At 29.7% G+C, this 15478-nt stretch overlaps 1 protein-coding gene across 3 annotated transcripts; it reads right to left on the bottom strand.

Annotated features, from left to right (window-relative positions):
• Positions 1-7172: 7172 nt before the first annotated feature.
• Positions 7173-11051, bottom strand: LOC111290655 (uncharacterized). Of its 3 annotated transcripts, none has more exons than XM_089767874.1 (3): positions 10768-11051; positions 7619-8974; positions 7173-7510 (listed from the first exon to the last, which is right to left on the bottom strand). In XM_089767874.1, exons 1-3 carry the CDS (start codon positions 10858-10860, stop codon positions 7463-7465), a joined length of 1497 nt encoding a protein of 498 aa, XP_089624000.1. In that variant the 5' UTR covers positions 10861-11051; the 3' UTR covers positions 7173-7462. The 3 variants fall into 3 exon arrangements, with proteins under 3 accessions (XP_089624000.1, XP_022737794.1, XP_089624001.1); XM_022882059.2 differs by having other exon boundaries at positions 7173-7525; positions 10768-11041; XM_089767875.1 differs by having other exon boundaries at positions 7476-8974; positions 10768-10994.
• Between the last annotated feature and the right edge of the window lie 4427 nt (positions 11052-15478).

Raw genomic sequence — 15478 nt, forward strand, 5'->3', positions numbered from 1 at the left:
TCTGATTTGGATCGCATTTTATGATTTATCGAACAAGTCAAGAATTAGGTTTTATTATTAAAAATAATATATTTTTATAGATTCAGGTTATTAATTTTATAGATTAAGTGTTGGGATTTACTTTGACTCTCAAAATCTCACATCAAAAGTTAAGTGAGTTTGAGTTTATCTTGTATCTCACATCGGAAGTTTAGTAAAGGTATAAAGAGTTTCATATTTATAAATATGATATTTTACTTTTAGTTTGGTAACTCCAGAGAGTTAGATATTAAGAGAATAGCTAAGTGAGTAGGCTATTAAACGGTGTAATTGGGTTTTGGGTTAAGTTTTGAGTAAGGAATTTTAGGAGACTTTTCTCATTCTAAAAGCCTCACAGTTATAAAGATTTATTTGTTAGTAGATTGTGTTTGGAGTAGGCCATTTTGAGTTAGGTTATTTTGAGTTAAGCCGAACTAAATATATTTGTGTGTTCTTATTCTTGATTTAAGCTTGTTATTTTATGTGTGGTTGCTGCTGTGGGTGTTATTTTTCCCAACAAGTGGTATCAGAGAGAGGTTCGAGGTTCGAGGTTTAAGATTCGTGAGCCCAAGAGATCGTGAAGCTGTGTTTCAAGATGTCTGAAAAAGGTATGTCTAGTATGTCTATGCCTAAGTTTGAGATTCCGTTATTTGATGGAAAGAATAATTTTATGTTATGGTAAAGTACGATTCAAGATCTGTTAGTACAACAAGGGTTGGATAAGGCATTAGAGAGTAGTAAGCCTGAAAGAATGTCTGATACTAATTGGAATAGGATTTAGAAGAAAGTTGTTAGTACTATTAGATTGGCGTTAGTTCCAGAAGTAAAGTACAATGTGTTAACTGAGAGTACTCCAAAAAGTTTATGGGATAAGCTTGAAAGTATTTATCCTTCAAAGTCATTGACTAATAGATTATGTTTGAAGATGGATCTATATTCTCTGAAGATGGATTTATATTCTCTGAAGATAGAAGAAGGTATGAATCTTCATAATCACCTGAATGAGTTTAATAGATTGATTTCTCAATTGCTAGTGATTTCTATTGATGAGTTAAAAGATGAAAAGAATGCTTTAATTTTGCTGTCATCTTTACCCAAGTCTTATAGGCTTTTAGTTCAGACTGTGTTGATAGGCAGGTCTACTTTGAAGTTGAATGATGTGATTGCCTTGTTGAGTGAGAATGAAAGGTTTATGGGAGCTTAGAGCTCATCACCTAGAGGGAGTACACTAGCTGTAGAAGATTTTGATCGAGGGAGGACTCAAAAGAGGATTGATGGATCAAGATAGAGATCTAAGTCAAGAGAAGAGATTACAGTGATATAGAATGTTATTATTGTGGTGAGAAGGGACATATCCAAGTGCGCTACAGAAAGCTGAGAAGGGATATGGCTGCTTTCAAAATGATGAATAATGAGAAAAAATCAGATGAAAAAAAAAGTGATATTACTGCTGTCGTATTGATGATGGTGATGTTATTTTGACAACTTGTGTGAATGTGACTCAGACTTTGAAAGTGATAAAAGTTGGATTTAAGATTCAGCTGCTATAGTTCATATTTGTAATGATAGGAGTTGTTTTATGGAGTTGGATGAAAATGAAAAGTATAGAGATATTGTGGTTGCTAACAAAGAAAAGGTACAGATTCAAGGTATTAGGAGTGCTCGTCTTAGATCTCATAATGGTGTTATTAGGACACTTCGTCATGTAAGGTATGTACCAAATTGTCACTACAATTTGATTGTTTTGGGTGAGTTAGCTTCTCGGGGGTGCACATATTATGGTAGTAATGAGTGGTTGAAAGTGTACAAGAATGGTAGTGTGATTCTACAAGAGAATAGGATCAATAATCATTTGTACATGTTTGATGGAGATTCAGTTGCTGATATGCCTATGATGAATGAAAAGAAGAAAGGTAAGCGTGTTAGCTTTGTAGATACTGTTGAAGAGTTTGGAGATTCAAGTCAAGGGAGGATTTGTTGGAATTTACTTTGAATCTAAGAATCCCACATCGAAAGTTAAGTGAATTTGAGTTTATCTTATATCTCACATCGAGAGTTTAGTAAAGGTATAAGAGGTTTCATATTTATAAATATGATATTTTGTTTTTAGTTTGATAACCATAGAGAGTTAGATATCAAGAGAATAGCTAAGTGAGTAGGCTATTAAAAGGTGTAATTAAGTTTTTGGTTAAGTTTTGAGTAAGGAGTTTTAGGAGACTTTTTTCATTCTAAAAGTCTCACAGTTGTAAAAGATTTATTTGTTAGTGGATTGTGTTTGGAGTAGGTCATTTTAAGTTGGGTCGAACAAAATATATTTGTGTGTTCTTATTCTTGATTTGAGCTTGCTATTTTGTGTGTGATTGTTGCGTGTGGGTGTTATTTTTCCCAACATTAAGATTATATATACAAACTTCTAGACTTGTGTTTTCTCATTTTAATCAATTATAATAATAGATAGAAGTAATCGAATTGGATATGATTATGAAACTTCCTGGAAGGAAGGATTTAATATTAAATTTTTCCTTAATTTATATTTATTCTGTTTCAAATTATTTAATGTTATTAATTTTTATAGAAATTTTTAAAAATTTTAAGTTTAATATATTTAATATTAGATTTAAATTTTTTATAAAATTAAAATTTTATAATTTTTAATGTCAAAAAATAAAAAATCATAAAAATTATGAATTTTAGATATTAAAAAAATATAACTTTAAGATATCTAAAAAAATGAAAAAAAAAAAAAGAGATCGAAGAAATACTATATATACTAGCTAGTATATATCATCACGTGGTATAATTGTTCATTAATGATTTATGTGTATAAAGCATGAATTTTTTTATAAAAGAAAATGTAATTTGAAAATAAAAAAATTTTAAATATTAAATTTTAAATTTTATACAATCATTTTTAGAACCATTAAATGTAGTCGAAAATATTGGTGAAGGTTATTATCAAGCTGAACAAAGCTCTAAAATTTCAAACAGAACCTAATTTTGTTATGAGAAATAGAACCTAATTTTCTTTTGGGGTTTGTTTGATATATATATATATATATATGATTAATTTCCATTCTTCAGAAATTAAGTAATGTAAACATGCAGTAATGTCTAGCCATGAATTTTGTAGTTTAATTTTATATAACAATAAAAGGAAAAAAAAAAAAGAAACTTTGTTTTCTGATGTAAAAAATGTAAAATTTGATAGAAACTCCAAATAGAGGTGTAGAAGTAAAAGATGAAGCATTGAACGGCACCAAAATATAAGCGGATAGCAGAAGTTTCTGGCTCTTTGGGCTGACAGCCCTCTAACAATAGGGTCCATTTATAACCGTCACAAGTCGAAGTAATCCAATTCTAATTTGTTGACTTTCGTTTGGCCAATACCCAATTTGTTAACTTTTTCATTTTATTCTGAGTTAACAGTTCTTGTAATTTTTAAATTTTGATCCATTTATAACCGTTACAAGTCGAAGCAATCCAAAAAGAAGAAAGTGGTGATTCATAGGAAACCCATGAGTGCATGGGCTGTCCTCCAACAAATAGGAAGCACCTTGAAAATTGTAATTATGAGGTTTGAAAGCAACAAAAAAGAGTAGGAAAAGTGGAACAAATGACAACTGATGATTAAGACTTAGACTAGGGATTTTACAGGATAGACAAGTATCCAACTCCAACAAACAAAATCAGCACAGGCAGTTGGCTTTCCATTCCATCTTCTACGACAAAATGATGATGGTTTTGAGTTTTACTTTGGAGGTTTCCCTGATGATTTCATTCTAAAATTCCCTTTGCTTCAGCATGCAGTGATGCATGAGTGCCTTAGCACTGCCTCAGCCAGAAAACCAAGGCTACGTTAAATTTTTTTTTTTTAAAGATTCACTGTTTTGAGAACAAAGAGGATATCGATAGACCCAAGAGCATTCGGGAGAGTGCCATGCATATAGAGTGAATCTTGGTTGGGAATTAAAATTCAAGAGTCCCCACAGCCATATGTATATATGATAATTTGTATCATTATATCATATAAAATATTATATTTATATCATATTTATATAAAAATTACGTGTCACGATTCATGTTAGGAGCTAAAATTTCAAATTTTTTTTTAAAAATTCAATATCATTTTAAAAATAAAAAATTATTTTCTTTTAAAAATATTGTTTCACACAAAAATAATAATAAAAATATTATTTTTATCCATAAAATATATTTTTTAAAATATTAAATATCTTTTATATTTATTTTTTAAAATATATTTTATAAAAATAAATAAAGAAAAAGATAAAAACAATTCAAGAAAAAATTTGATTTTTATATTTTTCAAATATATTTTATAAAACATTATAATTTAAAATATATTTAATTTTTATTATGATATAATTTATCAATAAATTAATATTTTTAATAGAATATAGATTTTTAAAATTAAGTTGAAAATTTTTAAATAATTTTGTTAAAATTACATATTATTTTAAAAAATTAAGTAAAAATTTTTATATTGGTTTGAAAAATTAACTAAAAACTCTATATCATGTTAAAATATAATGTAAAATTTTCGTATCTTTTTAAAAAATAAATTTATTAATCTATTAAAAAAATCTTTATATTCATATAAAATAAAAAAATAATTTAAAACATTTTTATTTTTCTCTTTTTTAAAAAATGTATTTTAAAAAATAATTTAAAACGAAAAACAAAAGATATTTAATATTGTAAAAAATAAATTTTTTTGCACAAAAATAATATGTTTTATTATGACTTATAAGTAAAATAGTATTTTAAATAAAATCTTTTTAAAATGTATTAAATTTTTAAAAAAGGAACTTAAAAATTTCAACTTAATTTTAAGTTTTGAATATCTATTTTTTATTTAAAATAAAAATTTATCTAATAAGTTATATTATAACAAAAAAATATAAATATAATTTTAAATTTAATATTTTTATAATACATGAATGACATATATAAAATTTTGAGATAATTTTATATTTGATTTTTAAATTTTAAGAGAATTCTATTTTAATTTCTCATTTGTCATGTAAAATATTAACTAACGTTATCACATAATGCCAATTAGCATTTATCGTCAATTTAGATGATTTTATAGACAGAATGAATAGGCAATTAAGAATTTAATTAAAATTTTTAAAAATTTTAAGATCAAAGTAGAACTTCGATTAAAATTTAAGGATTATAAATACTATTAACTCTTTTATTCTTCATTTATGTTTCAAAACTTTTTAAAGATTTTTTTTTCTTTTAAGAGGACTTTTGAAACTCAAATCTTTTTTTCATCTAAATTATTTTAGAAGGAAAAAAAAGTTAAGTTTATTATTTTATTCAAGATGATTGATCAAGTTTATCATTCATCTTTAAACATGTATAATTTTATTATTATAATTTTTATTTTTAAAAAAATAATTAAAAATTAAAATATTTTATAAAATTTTATATTTATTTTTATTGAATACTCATTTACTATTAATTTTTTATTAAAAGTATTTCTGGGCTAGACCGTACCAAGCCAAACTTGATTGGCAAACATAAGCTTTAGCACGCCGCACGTATTTAAGTTATGTTTATTATTAAACTATTTTATATTATCAAATATATTTTACAATTAAAATTTACTTATAATAATAAATTTATATTTTTTATTAATATAAAATATTTTTTAGTTAGGACTGAATCTGAACAATCAAGTCTAGGGTTTAAATGACTTGTGCTAAGCTAGTTGGCCCAGCAAATAACGCCATCCTCAGGTACTTTTAATTCTGATATTTTTAACAAACATAAAAGTATAGAAATAAAATTATACCAGTTTAAAACTGAATGATAATTTATCACCCTAAGTAGAACATTAAATTTAGATTACCAGAAATTTAGTAGGCTAAAATGGTTAAATAGCAAATATAACATCTTAGTCGATGCACGAATTTGGTTCCAACTCAATACAATGGGAAGTTTGGATTTCAGATTCACTGTAAAAATCAAGTTTCAATTTGACAAATACCAAGCATTGCTCAATTAGTCAGATACTAAAAAAAAACAGAAGGATATAAGAGAAGCAACAGAGCAGAAGTGAGGCCGCAAAATTCCCCCGCTGATCTTACAATTTGTGAAGAAGCAGAGTCAATTTCTGTTGGGCAGAGACATTAGCCTCGGCTGCTACCTAACCAATATTATTCTGCTTATCCTCAGCCAGCATAAAAAATGCTGGCGTCAACCATAAATGGGTATCATTTTATGATCTACCAAAGCTTCACTCTATTACTCATCTATTCCCCACAAAGATTTGTCTATTAAAATCGTATTGACTTGAATGCTATGCAGGACTGCTTCAGGTGCAAATTCTTTTGGTTAATTCTGGATTCATGTATTAAATTCTTGCTTAAGCTGCAACTTGGAACTGGCTTTTGGGCTTTGTTATAGCTTCCAAACTGATGATATTTTCCAACAAAATTTAAGAGTTCTACTGCTAACCTGCAATGACGATAAGCATAAAAAGATATGCATTAGCCATTTGACTATCAAATCTAACTTGTGTTAAAGACGACCCCCCCCCCCCCCCCCCCCCCAATAGCCTTATCCTCTTTCTCTGACAGCACTTCAAGATTAATATTTCTTTATAGTGAGCAAGTGATGTTCTTTCTTCAATGTTTCTTTTCAATCCCAAGAATCCTATTGAACTGGCTTACTTGACCGTCACAACAGAATGTGGACCAGCCTTCTAATTTTTGCAGTTCCTAATAGAGAGATTTTTTTGTGCACCAGCCTAACTAGATCTAGATGCACATGACCAAGCGCTTCCTAAAAACCTTGACACAACCAAGCAAGGTTAACACGTAGCACCAGTTTTCAGGTGCCGCTAAAAGATAATTTCTGATGGAGCAAGAATGAATTAGCAATTGAAATATATGGTTCATCTCTATCTTTTTTTATTTGTCTTCTAATACGAAGCAGACTCGTACATCGGAATGGTGTAGTTAATCCAAAATCCAATGGCAACAAGACAGCAAGTTGAGTTGGCTGTTGATGAGCAACTGGCAGCTGATTGATTAAACGTAGAACCAAGGCATATAGTGGGTAGTGGAATGTTATTGAGAGGGAGCTGACATATTGTCGTTGCCTAACAAGAGCAAGATATCAAATACAGAAATCATCAAATGAGCTGCAATTTACTAGCATAAGAAAAGAAATCATCCTTCTCATTATTACATATTTAGAAGAACATAACAATAACACAACACTATATGTGAATACTACTCTTTTTTTTTTCTTTTGTATAACATCAGGTAAAGAAATATTAAAAGAAATGCTCTATTATCAGTACCCACACTGTTGATCCCTATGAACCATTCCCTCACTGGATCTTCTTTCAGGTCATAAGGAATAAAGACTCTTATGACCTCTGAAAACTAGCCTTCGGTCCAACACCTAACTATACAGACTGTTGATTGTTGACGCTGCGTCTCTGGGGAAGTACAACCTTCAGGACAAACAACTGGAAAGCCAGTCAGCTTAGGTGTTGCAAATCTATTACACAATTTTATGCGTCAAGGTGAAACTAAGTTGTATAGCCCCAAAGTCAGCTCACCTCTGGCTGCAGCATAGGGAAGAAAGTCCAGTTGTTACCAGGCCTAGCTTCCTTTCCAGCAACCTTTTCATTGGCCCACCACTCGGACCTGATGGCAGGCTTATCAGAAGCTTCTCCTTTCGTATTGTCAAAGTTGAACTCTTTAATTGACCCAAGAGTAACAGAACGATGCTTTTGATAAAAATGCTCCTCTTCAGCATCTCCTGAAGCTTTTTCTACTGTTTCGTTGGAAGTTTCCCCAATAAACAGCTCACAAGAACTTTCTATATCCTTCATGATTCCATGGCTTTCTATCCTGCCCTCTGCAACCAATTCCTTTGGATATTCTGACTTGGTTCTACTTGATATCAATGACTTGTTTTCGAGACAGCGTGCAACATCTTCACCACTCAACTCAAAAGAGACTCTGTGATCAATTATAATTTCATCATTTTTAGGTCCATTCTCTGGGTTAGCAAGCAATGCTACCTCAGAAATCTGACTCTCCACAAGAAAACCATCTCGTAAGGCTGGACCCAAACCATCAGGAGTCAATGATCCCGAATCCAATCTTGAACCCAAGCCCATACCATCAGGAGTCACACATCCAGAACCCAGTCTTGAACCTTGCCCAAGTCCATCTGGCGTCAATGATCCAGAACCCAGCCTTGAACCCCATTTGCGAGTAGTAAAATGTTCAAATCCTAAGATTTTGGGGGCCTCCCCCATGCGGAACTCAAGGATTGGACGTCTATCGGGGAAAGGAGAGGATGTGCCAGAATTAGAGATTGCTGACCCAGGTGATATGAGATTACCACCAGGGCTCGCAGGGTATATTTGATAAGACTGAAATTCATAATGGGATAATCCAAATTTCTGATTGATCCCACTGTTCCGCCGAGCACGTTCCAATGAAGATGTCAACAGCTGAGCAAATGGTACTTCAGGGGAGGAAGGTGTAGTCAGTTGAACAGATTCAGGAGGGGGTGTGAAAGGAGCAGTAGATGGTTCAGTTGTCAAGGCAGAGAACACCGGTGGTGTGACTGACTGTGTTTCATGTGCATAAGGGCCTACGGCAAAAATGGATGCAGGTCCACAGGGGGAGTAGGCATTAACTGATAGAGTAGTTAGGGATAGCAATCCAGCTGGTGATTGGGTGGCAGATGGAGGATCTGATTGGAGGAATGATGCAGGAGATGAGGGCGGGGCAATAAAGGGCATTACAATGCCAGTTGGATTACTTGCATTTACAGCAGTTGAGACTGCAGCTCCAGTTACCACTGGTTCAGGGACAAGGACAGCATGGCCAATTCGCTTACTGTTTCTGTGAGATCCAAAGCACCAGTAACGGCTCCAGCAGCTTCTCCATCTTTTCTTCTGTATTTAAATGAAAAGTGTGAATCAGTATTCTATACAGAAAATTAGTTTTTCATCCTCAAGTATTCTATACAAGGCAGTGAGCAATATAGGCATATCTATTTCAACTCTCAACCACAAGAATAAGATGGGGGTGGAGGACTAAATGAAGAGCAAGGTGAAGATAATCTTCAGTCTCTACTCCTCAGCTCCCCTCAAGTAATGAATTAGGGCAATCATGAATAATTTTATTTGAAATTTTAAACCGAATATTAAGCATCTGTTCTCATGCTGCCGCGTGCAAACTTTTTGGAGAATAGTAGAATACCATAGACCACACACTTTATCAACACAAAAATTTCAAGGTCTAGAAATAAACATATAGGTTGAAATAAAAGCAAGAGTGCACTTCACATTTAATGGCATTTATCCAGACTCTAAAATAGCATTTCCCTCTGTCTGTTATCAAAACATGATAATAAGTAAATCAGGATGACAAATTTCAACATCAAAAGTTGATAAAATTTTCTATGCCAGGAGGCATAATCTCAATGTTGCAATATGTTTAATAAACTCTGGTTTTTCATATTGCTTTGGTAATTTTGCACGTACAATGTGATATACATGAAAAAAGAGTTCCATCACACTAGCACAAAATTCACACACAAACACCATAAACATTAAAACAAGTCTGGATTTGTGTGTTTTTTGACAGCATCCACCATTTAAATCAACCCAAAACCATTGTCAAAATGCAAAGTGAGCAAGCAATTAATGTACTTAATTACTGTTTCAGAATTCTAAGGAAGATGACATATTAAACTGCATATTACACACTTTTTTTAGAATTACTTTTAATCGAAGAAGAATACGAGCCAGGTCAACTATTTTGGTAAATCAAATTTCATTCTTCCCAGAATATGTTTACACAGGCATCTCAATAAAATGTAAACCATTCAAACGATTAAGTTCCATTTCTTTTAATATTTTTCCACCATAACCTAATATCTTATTTTAAAAAGAAAAAAAATTGCTCTAATTCACCCTAACCTGAAATCAGAGAATTCTTCCACAAAAGACACTAGAATGAATAGAAAAGCTGCTCCCATCACCCAAATCATGAAGGAATAGCAGAAGTATAAACTACCAGAAATTTTACTTTTTTACTTAAAAAGAAAAAAGAAACCTAAACTTTCTCAACTCAAATCAGCGCCTTAAAAGTACATGTGTAAAGCGATATTTTTAGTTTTTTTTTTTTAATTTTGTAATTCAAATTCCAATGTTAAGATATTTCGTTTTTTGCTTTTTCTTAAGAAGGATGAAAACCCAAGAGTAAAACCGGAACCTTGACAAAGCCTAGCTCAGCTAATTGACTTGTTTGCTAACATTAAAAGCAATTTAAAACTCAAGATCCGAATTTCAACCCCTTTTACTTTTCCCTCGGTTTCTCGGCAGCCAAACAAACAATGAAGGAAAAAAAAAAAAAAAAGGAGTTCAATACTGAAAACAAATCACGAAACAAAATTTCAAACTTTTCACCATAAAAAAAGCAAGCAAAGAACGCGATCAAGAAAATTTCCAAAACTCCACTTTCTGCTCTCTTCTCTTCTACCCTCCAGAGATTCTCAATTCAAAACAGAGCTTAAGTAATCAGAACATCCCGAATTTTCCAGTACTTTTCTCGGTAATCAATCAGAAAACAAACAAAAAAAAAGACCTCGTTTTAAAAATAGCAAAAGAATTTATTTTTTTTTAAGTAGTACTCGTAATAAAAGTGGATGTTCTGATTTTTATTCACATATATAAACAAGTACCTGAACGGTGGTAGGCTGGACTCTGGACTCGGCGGACACGATGGCTGAGGCAGCGGCGTTGACGGTCTCGACGCTGTCGTTTACGTTTCTCATCTTCGATTTCTAAGCTTAAAACGACATCAGCTTCATGTAACTTAGAATCTCTTTTAACTCCCACGATTCAACAAATCTCAACAACGATTTGAAGACAACAGGAGTGAAATAAAAGAAATTAAAAATTGTCAAGTTGAAAATGTGACTTTCTTCCCTTTATTATTATTATTATTTTTTGTTTAAATCAATTCATTCAGATCATCTCTATATGCCCTTTTTTCTTTCCGGTTCAGCTCCCCTCCAGTTTTCGTCCATTTTGCATATTGCCACGTCATCTTAAAGATGATTGGGACCCACTGGTTTTATTTATTTTTTTCATTTGTTGTTATTTATATTTTGTTATTTTTAGAATGAAAAAGAAAACTATTTTTCTTTTCATGTGCAATTTGTGGACTCATGTGAGAAGTTAGTGAATGAAAGAAATTCCAACCTACTACAAAAATGAATATATCATTCATTTTTTTTAGTTGTTGAAAATAAAAATATCATTTTCATTTGATAATATTTTGTTTTTGTTATTTATTTTTTATTTTTATAAGAAAAAGTAAACAAATTACACATATACCAAAGGGAGTTTTAAATTTTGGGCTCAAATGTAATTAAAGTATGAGATGGAAATTTTAGTTAAGTTAATTATGCTCTTTATTTTTTATTATTTTATAAAATTTTATTTTGCTATAAGATTATTAGTTTCTTTTCTTTTTTGTGCTTTTGTGTATGGCAATTTAAAGTCTATAAGTATTTCATTTAAAAATTTATTTTTTATATTTATGAACTTTTTTAAAGAATTTTCCCATATATATCAAAATGTGTTTAAAAATAATAAGTTAATATAATAAAAATAACACATGATCATTTTTAATTTTATTGTAAAATTTAAAATTTTGATCAATAATTTATAAAATAATATTTTTTTCATTAACATCATTTTTTTCTTCTTGTATAAGAGTTTATATTATAACATACCAAAAGTCATATTTGATACATAAGATTATAGATAAAATAGTATGATAATAATTTTATATTATATTTAGTTTATATCTAATTAAAATGATAAAATTATAAGGAGGATTATTATTCTTTTGGTATATGATGATTTAATCTTCTCAATATAAAAAAAATTATTTTTAATTCATGGGATTAAATTTATATATTTTATTATATTTTAAAAATTATATTAATAATTTAAATTATATAAATTTTAAAAAAAATTTAATTAATAAATAAATTATCTTATTTTAATTTTTACATATATCAAATATAAAATAAAATAAAACTATTTAATCTAATTATATTTATAATTCATTTTATTTTCTCTTATTATAATTTTATGCATCAATTATATACTTAATCTTAATATCAAAATAAAGAGGAGAGAGTGAACAAGAAACAGCTTTCTATCTTCACTCTCTCTAATTGTTTTATTGTATTTGTATTGTAATATGATTTTGTAAATATTATAATAATAAAAAATATAGTTTCTGTTTTAAGGTCAAACAAATAATAGTAAGAAGAGCTCAACAATAATTAAAGTCACACGGAAGTTTTGGCCGAAGAAAAGGATAAAATGCTTCGCATATTTTTGGGTAGCTGATTAGTTTGACGAGATTGCCCTTCCCCTCTTTAATATGTTTCCATGATGCCACTTTATTTGTCATCTATCTGCAGCCAAAGCTTCCAAGCAAGACTCTCGTGACTGCATTTCTTTCGGTCTTTCACCTCACCTGGCCTTTGTGAGCTAACTTGTTAATAAAATTAGTGAGCATATTATTTATAATAATTTTAATATAATTAATTTATAATACATAAATTTTAAATGAAATTTATATTTATATATAATAAGTTTATATATAATTTTTTATTATAATTAAATAATTATAAAATTATAAAATAAATGCTCTCCAAAAACAATAACAACTTTTTTCAAATTACCCTATCCATTTTGTCAAAAAAAATATACAAATAGTAAATACCCAATTCATCAATTTCAATTTAGCTATTATCTATATTTACTTATTAAAATTTTGATTGAACGAAACCAAATTTCAATTAAAAAAAAGTATAATGTATAAATTATTGTGTTAGTACAACTTACATGAAAATAGAAAAAAAAAAAAAAACAAAACAAAACAAAAGCAAAGACAAGCCGCTAAATTGTGTTAAGTTCCGAGGGGTATTTTTGATTCATAAGCAAAACAGGAAAAAAAAATGGAATTCCGTTACTTTTATTTCAGTTTTTTGTTTTCTCATTCATTCTTTTGCTGTTTTAGTGGAACTCCGTTACTTTTATTGGAGCAATGGGAACTCTTTTGTCAAAGTTGTGCACGTGTGCTCATCCACTTGTTGGCATTATGGTTGGTTCTTGGTTACTATTCGCTCTTTACCCCGTTGTCATTTTCCTCTTTGATAATGATATCACAACCCCCATTATCTTTTGGCTCCTTTTTCCCTCTCTACCCAATTTCCCATTCCACCTTTTTCTTTCATCTCTTTTTTCTTCTTTATTACTATTGTCTTATCATCAAATAAAATCCTTCTCCTTTTGTTTTATAAAATATATTGTCGACTCAATCTAAAAAAAGTTAAAAATTTAGATTTCTAACATTATTTTTAAAATAAATTTTAATTTAAAAAATAAAATAGTTCTTGATAGGAGTTAAACAAGAAAAAAATTTGTTTGATCTTTACCATTTATTAACTTTTTTTTTTTTTTTTTGGTGATTCTAACTTTTTACATAGATTTCATTGCCTTTACCTCTGCAAGACTAGAAGATGATAGTGATGGGAAAAGTTGGAATGCATAAGGCAATGATTCATATATCAACTTCTAATCTTTATAATCTTTTTGGAGGAGGGATACTTTTTAAATCATGCATGTTTGCCTTTGTTCTTTTTCATGCATCTTTTTTATTTTTCTGATAATGGGGTTATAAAGTTCCAAATTATGATGATTCACTTTTCTACTTCCCACTCGTGTAGCTCATCAAAAAGGTAAAGCAAGATTGTTGCATGCAAAAGTAACATAAGATGATTTACCACTATCTACAATTCAAAGAAAATTAAAGTTGGTTTTAGGAAATCATATGCATCTTGATTTTATTTTTAGATTTTATCTAAACTTAATTTTTATTTAAAATAGTATTAAAAACTATATGTTTTCATATCAATTTAGTTTAAGATTTAATTTTTTTTAATATTTGTTTCTTTATAATCGGACTTTAATTGAATAAAGAAAAATTTTTTTATCACTATTAGACTAACCTTTGTTATATACATCTTAATTTTATATAATAACTCATTAAGCAAATGCAGGCATTAAAAGAAAAAGTTTCTTCATTAGGGGAGTGGGTCCAGATGGAGGGTAGAAGCGGTGGATATTTAAGGAACTGACCCCAAATGGGTGTGGCTGAGTGTGGCTATGGTCCTACAAGGCAAAAGCTAAACCGGCACACCACATGTTGAAGCTATCAAGTAGGTGAAGGTTTGATCCAAATTTTATGAAGTTATAAATAATAAAATCCCAAACCATCCCATATATTGCAAAAATTCCACCAGGCGTATTTCTTTCTCACAAAATATAAATGCGAGGGGGTGGGGTGGAGGTGGCCATCTCACAGATATACGCAGGGATGCTTTGTCACCAAACGCACACCGTATGCTTCATCCCTTATCGTATACATATGGCGTTCTTATGAAGTTGGAATGGAATGATTCGTTGAATTTTTTAAATAAATTAATTTAATTAATTTATTTATTTTTAATAAACATTTATTATGTATGTCATTCGATAACATTACGCAATACATTTCATCTTTCAAAACTCAATTTCATAACATCTATCATCACACTAGATTATGAATTTAATAACTCAAATCAGAGTATGTTTTCGATTGAATAGATCATAAATTAAATTTGAGCGGTTCAAAATGTTTTATCACTCCGATTTTTTTTTTTCATCTTTAGGAGGATTTTTGACTAACTGTTCAAAAGTATTCAATCAAGTTTTGTGGAAATTTTTTTATTTAAAATTTCCAAGTTTGAATATTAAAGAACGAGCAATCTCTGTGAAATTGAATACAATAATGTTGCTTTCATTTATATAATAAAAATAATGGAACCATAATTTCCAGTTTGAGGGACAAAAATCTTATATTTAATTTTTTAAGAAAAAGTTATAATTTTTCACTCATCTAAGCTAAGCTAAAATTAAATTGTATATAAATATAAGGAAATTTTAAGAACTTTGAGGTTGATCGCCTCACCGCTCCCTAGTTCCGTCCTTGTATAGTTGCATAATAATCAGAGGCTTCAAAGGGAAAAAAAAATGTTATATTGAATAATGTTTGCTTAAAATAAGGCAGTGATACAAATAAATGCAAAATTTAGCAATTTTTTTTTCGTTTTTGTGATCAGATTACGATTGTTGGAACCCAAAATAAGATGAACAAAAAAAATTATTGAAAACAAAAAAACGAAGCTGAGAAAGAGAGCAATATTCGATTGAAGGAAGGGGCCAAGCACATTGGTACATGTAACTGAAATGGAAGTATTATATGAAAGTCAAAAAAGAGATTAGCATCGAACAGTTCCCCGAGTACTACTTTAGGGAACACGCCTG

The sequence above is a fragment of the Durio zibethinus genome, chromosome 11 (genome assembly GCF_047325235.1).
Source record: "Durio zibethinus cultivar Kanyao isolate XHJ-2024 chromosome 11, ASM4732523v1, whole genome shotgun sequence".
NCBI classification, from domain to species: domain Eukaryota; kingdom Viridiplantae; phylum Streptophyta; class Magnoliopsida; order Malvales; family Malvaceae; genus Durio; species Durio zibethinus.